Source organism: Acanthochromis polyacanthus, chromosome 12 (genome assembly GCF_021347895.1).
Source record: "Acanthochromis polyacanthus isolate Apoly-LR-REF ecotype Palm Island chromosome 12, KAUST_Apoly_ChrSc, whole genome shotgun sequence".
In the NCBI taxonomy this organism is placed as follows: Eukaryota; Metazoa; Chordata; class Actinopteri; family Pomacentridae; genus Acanthochromis; species Acanthochromis polyacanthus.
The window spans coordinates 17,151,335-17,162,124 of record NC_067124.1 but is presented as its reverse complement, the minus strand read 5'-3'; the positions used below and the strand labels follow the sequence as shown (position 1 = coordinate 17,162,124).

General features: G+C 40.4%; 2 protein-coding genes across 3 annotated transcripts in view; one reads left to right on the top strand and one right to left on the bottom strand.

Moving 5' to 3' along the window:
* Positions 1-3,507: 3,507 nt before the first annotated feature.
* LOC127536499 (nicotinamide riboside kinase 2-like) lies at positions 3,508-4,565 on the top strand. Its single transcript, XM_051957088.1, has one exon. It carries the CDS (start codon positions 3,957-3,959, stop codon positions 4,395-4,397), a length of 441 nt encoding a protein of 146 aa, XP_051813048.1. The 5' UTR covers positions 3,508-3,956; the 3' UTR covers positions 4,398-4,565.
* Positions 4,566-6,156: 1,591 nt separating this feature from the next.
* sntb1 (syntrophin, basic 1) overlaps positions 6,157-10,790 on the bottom strand; it is a 49,169-nt gene continuing 44,535 nt past the window's right edge. The window contains exon 8 of one of the 2 annotated variants that reach the window (XM_051957086.1): positions 6,157-9,125. In XM_051957086.1, coding sequence (XP_051813046.1) covers positions 9,036-9,125 — 90 coding nt within the window. In that variant the 3' untranslated portion in view covers positions 6,157-9,035. Of the gene's footprint in view, positions 9,129-10,790 lie in introns of both variants that reach the window. The other variant, XM_051957085.1, reaches the window with a different exon arrangement.

The following is a 10,790-nucleotide window of genomic DNA, read 5'->3' as shown; positions in this document are numbered from 1 at the left end:
CTTGGGCTGCAGTTCCCGTTATTTAAACATCAATATGATGTATAAATGCAGATGGACTTTATATATTTCACTATGCAGACATTTCTTTTGATGTTCAGTATATTTTATAGACATAAACATATTTGATAGGAATATTAGAAATGGATATCTGTTTCCTCATAATAATTGAGTTAAAGCCATTAAATGTTCATCAGTGATTCATCTTTAGTGTGAAACTTTTACTTTGCAGCTATATTTTTTTTAAATGTTGGTTATTTCAAGGTAAGACATTAAAGGATGGTTTTCTTAGGTAAATGAATTTAAGGTTTAATTGATGTTGTGTTTCTTTCAATTTGAAATATCTCAATTTAATTAATAAGCTCAGTTAGTCACATTTTATATTATTAAGAATTCTTATTCAGTTTAACACTGGATGACGTATCAGTTCATTGAGTATTTCAGAGCCAGTTTATTTTCACTTATCTGTATTTAAAGTGATATTATTAAAATAGAATTGCAATGAAACAACAGCAACATAAGAAACGACCAAATATACAAAAAAATGATCTATCAGTTAGAACAGGGTGAAAGTACAGCTAAAGTTAAATTAAGTTAGCAAAACTACGGATAAGCAACGTTTCCTTTTACTTGCAGAAAAATAAAAGCCTCATATTTGCTATTTATTAAAGGCATTAGAGGAGATTTAATTTCCTACGACTTTGAACGTAGCATGCGCATGCACACATACAACCTCTCCCTCACCCCCCTCTAACCTCCCCCCTCTTAACCTTTACGAAGAAATGCCCCCCTCCAGAAACTTGCGTAGGACTCGTGAAGTTGCCTACAGCCGCAGTATAATCTTCTCGCGATCCAGTCGTCTTTTATTTTCTCTGACCTCAAAAAATGACTTTCTTTTATGGCTGGGTCCCCCTGGATCTTTATCTGCCATTATGTCAAAAAAGATGAGCAAAACAAGTCGCCAGCGAACTACGAAGCTATACCAAAGCAACACATACACAAAACACGTAAGTCCAAGGCATACGTAATCTACGTAACTAGGCCTGAGCCGGAAGATTTTTGATTGACAGGAAAGGGAGCAAATCAAACGCCTCGGTCCGAGTGCATTGATTGGCTGATGTTTTTCAGGTCCTGCCATGTCCACAGTTATTTTTTTTATTTTTTATTTTTTTTAGAAACCATACATACAAGTCCACTAAAGGTCAGTATATTCATTTTATGTGAATCAGACAAATTAAACAACAAAAACATCCTCCATAATGTCTTTTAAAAAATCACTAAAAGCAACACTTCCACCAAGTTTGTTTTAGTTTGTTGGTATTTATCGGTGGAGCAGCAGCACATTTTCCACAGACAGTTTTACTGTCCGTTGTCTTGTTTTAATCAGTTTTCAGTTCAGTAATTCAGTCCTTCGGCTGATTGGACCAACAGACACTGAAGGACTCCCACAGCTGGTCGGTAATAAATGATAATTTACTGATTGGTGCCAGTTTTAATTAACTTTATGTTCAACTTTAGAGTCAGATATAATGTGAGCAGTGAACCCCAGGAGTTGATGGAGTTTATTTGTGTGTGTTGACCAGAAAAGAGAGTTAGCATCCAGTGAATATTAGCTTTAATGTGAATTAGCTGAGCTCGCTGACCAGTCCTGATTAACAGCTAAATGTAGCATCAAGCTACCAATGTTTGTGTTATTTCATTACGTTCATAAAACTGTGGCTGGTTGACGTTAATGTAACGTTCAGGAAACTGAAATGTGATTAAAACAGTAACGTTAATGTTCTAGTTGTCAGTAATCAACTTTAATTTGACACAAACAGACTCTGATAGTTTTAAATGACATCAGTCTCATGAATTTGTTGAAAATTGTCCCATTTGTTGTGATGTTGCTGCTGATTCATTAAAACCAGATGATCCGTGTTGAAGACACATTTATATGGAGGTATTTCAAAATGTTTGAGCACCTGTAACATTGAATTTGTAGTTGTGTACAGTGAATTTGTATGTGTATCAGCAAATCTGAATTCCCACACTCTATGAGTTGTGTACTTGTAAAATAATTTCTTGTATGTGTCGATTTTTTTCTTCCCACAAATACAACACAAAAACACACATTCACAAAATCATAATTACAGGTGCACAAATCACATTTACAGGTGCACAAATCATATTCACAGGTGCACAAATCCTTCTCTACAATTCACATATTTCAACACTGACACGCTCACATTTTGCACCTATTGTGGCAGCACACTAAGTGCAAAACATACTTGTGCACCTGTATTGTACGAAGTGAAGTTGAAGTGAGAATTTGAATATGTGCAAATCTGAATGTGAACTTGTGCAATAAGTATGTGAAATAATTTACCATGAAAATAGCTGTGTCCACTAACACACGAACACACATTGCTACTTACAACCACTCGAATCCTCCCCATGAGTCACACATTCTCTGTTTTCTACAGGTGCAAATCAGAAAACGTACTTCCGGTCCCGCTGAGATATTTAGTGCAAAACTACAAAACGATCCGATCGGTGTATAAATTCTATGCTCTGACATTGACAGACTTTTCGGCCAGTCAGAGAGACGCTTTGCCCGCCCAGCCAATCAGAGGTTTTTATTCCGTCCGAGGTCGCTTTACCGACTTCCGGGTGTGGAATTTCACGATGGAGAGAGTGTAGGCTTTGATTTCAATATACTAAGAGGAATGGATAAGTTATTTGAGTCACTGGGAAATGCGCATTATAGAGATTAGAGCAGACCAGCCATCCAAAACAAGAACTGCCTACACTCTCTCCAAGCAGCCACCTGGACAGCCAATAGGAACACAACTTACTGGAAGTCCAGAGGGCTGGCTTAGTGACGTAAATTTAGTTTAAAGTTGAAGCAGAAAGTTAACAGAGAAAGTTGAAAACCACCTTCTGATACCTGAAATCTCTGAGTTTTCACACACAGAACGCCTGAACATGTCAAACTGGTTCCATAGTAGAACCATCATTGTAAAAACGTCATAGTATGGTGTGTTGCTCAAAAAACATTACAACCGGCTGTCTAGTGTCGCCGAGGAGCGACACAAACACTTGTTTCCAGGGGGTTAGGCAGCTATTTATTTGAAAGAGTAAGTTTACATCAACACAATATGTGAGCAGAAAAATCACAAAGTCTGTCTTTAGTTGAGCTGAAAATATGAGTTTTTGTCTTTTTTATTGACCAAACTTTTCAGGAAGTAGATGAAGAATAATTAAAGCTCTCATGTAGAAGTCTAACATATTTTGGATCCTTGTGGAGAGTTTAATCTTAGAGTTTTTAAAGCTGTTGAGTTTTTAGAGTCACATGGATTGTTTTGACATTTAATAACCGAGTCCTGAAATAAAATTACAGTTGTGGATTTCTGTCATTTAACAAATAACAGCAGCATAAATCTCAAATGTCATTATGAGGAGTCTGAATTGAGGTTTCTCACTTGATAATGATCAAAACATGAAATTTAGGTAAGTTTAAAGGAATATTCCACCTTAAATCTTTGAATGTTGACCTAAAAAGTTGGTTTCAGGAAGTATTCCACCTCCAAGGTCCTCACACATCCACCTTAAAGGAACATTCCACCAAAAATCCTTGTACATGCACCTAAAATGTTGGTTTAACCGAGTATTCCATCCAAAATCCTCAAAGAGACCTAAGGGACTGGTTAAAAGGAATATTCCACCTGAAACCTCAACTAGGGCAGTATGTGTAGCAGCGGCAGCAGAAAGAGGTCCTCTCTGGGTGGAAGAACCGCGTCCGAGTGGCAGCTCCCTTTCTGCTCTTACCTTACTCACTAAACTCAAGGGCCATGGAGGACTCCAGTAGTTTCCTGCTGCAACTTTCTTTTTCAGCTTTCTTCCACGTCCGATCACTCCTGACCCGGTTTTTGTTGACGTTTTTGACTCTTTTTCCGAGCTTTGACTGATCCGAGAACATGAAGTACATCATCGGCATCGGCGGCATAACCGATGGAGGGAAAACCATTCTCACCAACCACCTGATCAAGAAGCTGCCCAAATGCTGTGTGGTCCATCAGGATGACTTCTTCAAGCCCCAAGTTCAGATTGAAGTTGGTGAAGATGGCTTTAAGCAGTATGATGTCATCACTGCTCTGGAGATGGACGCCATGATGAGTACCATCTTCACGTGGCTGGAGAACCCGGTGAAATTTGAGAAGTCTCATGGCGTTAGTAACACCCTGGACACAGAGATGGTCCTGAAGTCCGACCACAAGGAGGAGGAGGAGACTCACATCCTCATTGTGGAGGGCTTCCTGCTTCACACCTACAGGCCTTTGATGGACGTGCTAAACCAATGTTACTTTATTTCCATCCCATATGAAGAATGCAAAAAGAGGAGGTGCTCTTGGAAGTAGACGGTGCCAGACCCCCTCGGCCTGTTCAATGGCCACATCTGGACCATGGACCTGCAACACAAGAACATCTGCTCACTGTGAAAGATTATTGAGAGCAGCTTTTTGTGATTTCTATGCAGAACACTATGATGTTTGCTGAGCTGTGCACTATTAAATGACTTAAGAATATGGAATATTGTTACTGTTTATTATTGTTCTCAGGTTTACTATGAAATGTATAGAGTGCTACTTACTGCATTTTAAAATTTACTGCACAGAACATTTCAGATTATTTTACCACAGATCAAGGGTACAGATTGTTGTTGTTCACTGTGTATTGGGTAGTACTCATTTTGATTTAGACTGATTAGCATACAGAACGCTATGATGTTTGTGGTATACAGCTGAGAACTAGTTGCTAAAAGTAAAGAATATTATTTCTAATTTTAGGTGTGATAATTGTCAGTAAACATTCTAAGAAGTGGAAATTGACATGGTTGTATATAGTGCTGTTCTTGTACAATATTTTTCACTTAATTGCCCTCAGGATACTGTCATTGTTGTACCCCCCAGAATTATTCTGGATCTGCCCCTGCTGCTAAATCCAGAGCTTTACCTTTTGGCTCAGCTCCATCTTCACCACAACAGTCCAGTACATTGCCTGATGCTTACCAGCCTTTCCTTTTTGTTCTCTTACGTGTTGTTTGTCTGTTTTCTTTCTGCATGCTAACCTCTCCCTAACAGGTCAAGGCAGACGTCTACCCACCCTGAGCCTGGTTCTGCTAGAGGTATGTTCTTGTAAAAAAATGAGTTTTTTTTCCTCCCACTGCTGCTCAAAGGGAATGCTCTCTTTATAATATGATAATGGAAGGCCTTGACGTGACTAATTAATTAACCTTCTCATGCACTTTGTGAAAAATGAAGTTTTCCTCCCAACATATCACCCGTAAACTCAGTTGTGTAGTAACCTGGACTTGTCTTGATTTCCTGCTCATTCTTGCGGTACCACAGGTCACATAGTTCTATACAACCTGGAGCCTAGCAGCAGTGAGGACCTGTGAGGACCTGCCACAGCAGAGGAATGCAACCAGAGCCGGAGCCAAGAGAGAAGCTTTTCATTCAGCCTCCCACACAAACAAACAGCTCAGTGAAAAGTATTTGCATGTCAGTGACAGAACAGCCCACTGTGGACACAAACACACAGTTTATGTGTAATTGCTAATTGACCTGGACCCTTTCCAAGCCTTAAAAATGAAAAGTCTGGATCAATACGACCCTTCAGTCTCTCTGTTAGTGAGCTGCAGGTTCGTGTGTTGAAACTCGGTGTGTTTTCTGTCTCAGTGGGGAAGTCGATGAGCAGAGTTGCTTTGTGTTTTTACTCTTACATGATGCAACGCTTGCTTTCTGCTCGCCGTCCCGCTGAGGCTCGACTCGACACAAAGCAGGAGGAACGGTGGGAAAAGCTGCTGCTGAAGAATGTCTACCAGTAAACAGAGTCAGGAGTTACTGCTGTTAGGACTCTGAACCATGAATGTGTCTGCAGCAGGAAGGTCTCCAGCTCAGCACCAGCCAACAGCGTCCAGAGTTACGCTTCTGTCCAGAGCTGCTGCAGCTCTTCTCCTCCATGAATCCTTCTGCTGAGCTGCTCAATAAGACGCCTCACAAGCCAGGCTGAACTCTCACTAATAAACAGCATTTAAATCAAGGAGCTGCTGGTTTCTGAAGCCCTGGATGTGTTTTCTAGTATTAATACGATATTAAAAATGAACTGGAGCCAGAATCATTAGCAAACAAGTCATTAACATTTTAATTTGACAGAAGTGTTGATTTGCAGTTAATGAGAAGTATGACAATAAAAAGAGACATCATGTCACTGCTGTTAAATACATGATTTATGTGCACCGTTGGATTTGAAAACTAAGCTTTTTCATTCGGAGTGACAGTACAGTAGCTGCCGAAGGCATCAGAGTTTCTACATATCAAAGCAGCTTCTCTCCTCTGACATTATCAGTGACTTCTGGATTCTCTGCTATCGTTTAGTATCAACAAAACAGACTTTCTTCTACAGTGTCGAAGGATTACAGAGCGTAAATCATTGTTCACAGTGTAAAATGGAAACGTCTCCGTGTGTTGATGAGCTAAAGAAGAAAAAAAAACCAAAATTACTGCTGGCTGAGTGTTTCTGCACCTGTAACCCAAAGTGATGCAGCCGTCAGAGCGTCACCGCTTCATCCTGCGCTTCTAAAAACTCCAACATTTATCTTCTTCAGTCGTCTGAAGGCACGAGGAGAAACCAGACAGATCTGATCAGCTGCTGCAGGAACAGACTCTAAAGGCTGCTGTGATGACAGACCGCAGCTGACGTGTTTGTGGCGTCATTTAATTTCAATGCGAACACGAAGATTTCTTCCAATTATTCCTGGCAGATTTTTTTCTCAGTTATTTGTAAATCGTCTCAAATTAGATGAAGATGCAAGCAGTGAACAGCTTCATGCTGTCTGATTATTCTGGATCCTGGGAAATGTGCTGAGTCGCCTTCTTGCTGAGATTTAAATGAAAAGATGAGCTTTCATATCTGCTTTTTAAACATGAAGCCACAGCCAGCTGCTCACTTAAGCACTTGAATCAGGAGAACAGCTTGTCAGGTTATAAAATCCACCTCTAGACTCACTAATTAACACATTATGTCACACATGTTTAGCCCTAACTATTCATAGCCACAGCAAAGTTTGATTTATAGTGTTTTTTATATTGAAGTTTCTTTCTGACTGGAAATGATATAAAATGCGACAAAGGAAACTGCAATGTTGTGTTTGAGATGTTAATGATGAATTTTAACGACTTTAGTGTCGAAAAAATATTTATTTTACACTCAGTAATAAACAGCAAAGTCTGTATTTGCCATTATAGCATCCAAATGGTTCCTATGGTTTCCTACAAGCTCTTGGCACGTCTCCACTGCGATTTTGGATCTCTACTCTTATACCTCCTTGACCTGGGGGTTGGAAAACTTCTTTGCATCACTCTGGCTTTAATTTCCTCTACAGATCCTTGATGGGATCCAGTGTGAGCTTTGGCTGGATCGCTCCAAAATAAAACACAATAGACAGCTGATTAAACTAAAATTTACTCCGGGACTTGGAGTTGACTAGTAGCTGACCAGAGATCGGTACTACTGAATTAGTCGTTTGTATTTTAGAGTGTATCAGAACATATCAAAGGTGGCACAGAAGCTGCATTCCCTCAAAAACTTGCAGATTCAATGGTTTCAAGGCATTTTTAAGTAAAAATTTTGAAAAAAAATGTTAAAAATCATCATTAATATCACCAACATAATCACTTTTTTCTCTTGTTTATCTGTTTTCCAGTCAAAGAAAATCTATTGGTCAAATTAGAATTCACTAAGTATCACATTTTGCCACCCATCCATTCTTCTGGAACCAGCTGGCCTGGCTACATCCAAAGTTCAGAAAGCCCACCTTATCATTACTGTATAAACAGGATAGAACCAGAACCAAGTTATTATAGGAGCAGGTGTCTATAGGAACACCAGTATAATCTAATGCAATCAGGTTCAACAACTCTGCCATAAAAAGTACCTTTATCATGCTTTAACCTTTTCTGTTCTGGTTTGCACTGTCAGATAATGTTTGTACGGTTGAGGGTTGAGGCCATAGTGAGTGGTTGAGCGAGACGGTTCATGTCATTAAAGGAGGCAAAGTATCAGAAATAACAAGTCCAAATGTGGAATACATATTTATATAGGATGTAGTGTGTGGCAGAGCTGCTGTATCAGGTCGCATCAGACCTCACTGATGAGTCTCAGCAAGAAAACATCACATTTACCTACAAGATCAAAGTACTGCTTTAATTGAACTGGTTTGAATGTGTTTTCTAAAATCTTCTGGATAATTTAAACATATGCATCCTTTAAGTTTGAAATGAAACCCCGTTCATACAATGTCTATTACCTGTCAGATACTAAAACACCTGAAGCAGCCGGTCAGTGTGCTGCTACAGAATAAGTTGGAGGAGCTGGGAGGGAATCCCTGCAGCTGGTTGGATGATGAATGCTGACGCTGCTAACAGACGTCTCTGGGGAGCCTAATAAAGACAAATGCACCAAGTTTTTCCCACAGTGTGTCAAACATTTGGCGGAAGAAAAATGAAGAGTGAAATTCAGAACGTCCTTTCAGAGCCGGCGGTAAATAAATTATGGGATGGCTAAATGGAGGCAGTGTGCCATTAGACGGTGATTGAATTAAAATAGAATTCTTGTGAACCTGCTACAGGAGGCCAATCCTTCCAACCAGGACCTGACAGTATTGCCCAACCTGCTCTATGCCTCATATATATAGACCATCTTCTTCTGTGGTTCTTCAGTCAACTTCTCGGTCCCTGCAGCGTTTCCAGGTTTCATTTACCCCCCAAAATCTGTCTGTCAAGAGAAAAGCACGACTCATCTCCACTGCTTCCTCCACTGTTTGTCTAAAAAGTCTGAGAACCCAAAAAGGTCCGTTTCCAGAGAGGCTACATTCACTCAGCTTGGGTTTCCAACTGCAGGAGTTTGAGGTGTTTTGCTGCATGCAGCTCCAGACAAGAGGAGGGACTACGAGGATTTCTGTTCTCATAGGAGCTGAAATGTTCCTTCAGAGGCTGTCAGGCCACCAGACCGAGGCGGGAGATCTTAGCAGACAGGAAGGAGTGCAGGATGAACACGATCGGCTTCGGACACGAATGCAGGTCCAGCTGCTGGAGGAGAAAGAGAAAGGACAGAATTAAGAGCAGAATAATGCAGAACACGTCAGGAAGAAAGAGGAGAGGTGAAGAGAAGGCAGAAAGGAAAAAGAATGACGGTGTGTAAATCACATAAAACCATAAATATATATTTGAAACTAAGTCCAGAGTCAACAGATCTCCATTTGCAGGGATCAGACTGAACCCAGCAGCGGACCGCTGAACGCCGCTCTGTTCACTGAATCAACAGCAGCGATTTCACCGCGATGACTCACATCCTGCTCTGAGGCCTGCAGGGAGCTTTAACCCAGAAATCCACACTTCAGCTACTGTTCTGTCGCTCACGTTTAACTCTGAGGAACTACGTCATCTCCAGCAAACTGTGTAACACAAGCGGATTTACATACCACGACTGCACCACAGTTTCTGACACAGATAAGCAGTTTAACCCAAAGTCACTCAAAGATTTTGATTTTTAGTGACATTTTATAGAACCTAATGAAATGACAAAAACAAGAGACAAAAAAAAACTGTCCAAAATTATTCAAACTGTTGCAGGCTTTTGAGAAAATGTATCTGATACGGTAGTTAGTACTGCACATCCTGGTTAAAACCACAGATCTGAGTTAGCTTGACATTAAGATCCATCACTGAGAGAGAATGTACACTGTGGTAGAGGCTGTAAAGTCATATCTAAGTGTTTTCAAGGTTCAGTGGTCACAGTGAAAAGCGAAATCAAAAAGTTTCACATTGAAAACTCTCAAAAGGCTGCTAGGAAGACGAAAGGCATCCATGCACCAGAAGAATGATAGAATGTGTAAGAGGTGAAGAAGAACCCAGAGATCAGCAGCAGGAACATCCTGAAGCATCTGAACAGTTCTGGGACCAACATCTGAAGACAGACACTGAACAAGGCTGATCTCTATGAACACAGACAAAAGAGGACTCCATCAAGACAGACACAGAGATGCTCAGCTGGATAAAGAGGGAAGCGTCTAGTCTTCGGTTCTGTGGTTGAATGACACAATGAAGCTGATATAATGGATTCAACACCAAGGACATCCTCCTCAGGGTCAAACATGGTGACGGGAATGTGATGTTTTGAGATGTTTTTGGTGCCAATTCTGGAGAAACTATCAGATAGTCTGCAGAAATACTGGTCCTTGGGCATCATTGTAGCTCCCAACAAGACAACGCTCAGAAAGATGCATCCAAAGAGGTAGAGAACTGGTTTATTAGAAAATAGTGTCAACATTTTGGAGTCCAGCGGAACAACATCCCAGCAGAGACATGAAGAATGGCTGCTAGTAATTAGAAGAACCGTCTGATTGATGTGGTGGCAAATAAAGGCTTTGACACTGAGCAGGGGTATGAATAATTCTGGATATTTTCACGAAAAATCTAAAGGGAAAAAAGAAACCTAAAAATCCACTATAAATCAAAGTTTGGCATGTGTATGCATAATTGGAGGCTTAACTGTACATCGTTCTGCCAAGTTGACGGTAAAGTCGATACTGTGGAATAAAAACAGAGCAGCTGATTCCACTTTCACATAACAAGCCACCAGCTGGGATTTAATAAAACCTCGTCTAGAACCGAGCTGGGATTCAGAACCGCCACAAACCAAATCTGTCCTGAAAAACGAAGCCAACAGACAAGTCTGGAGTCAGAGCTGCA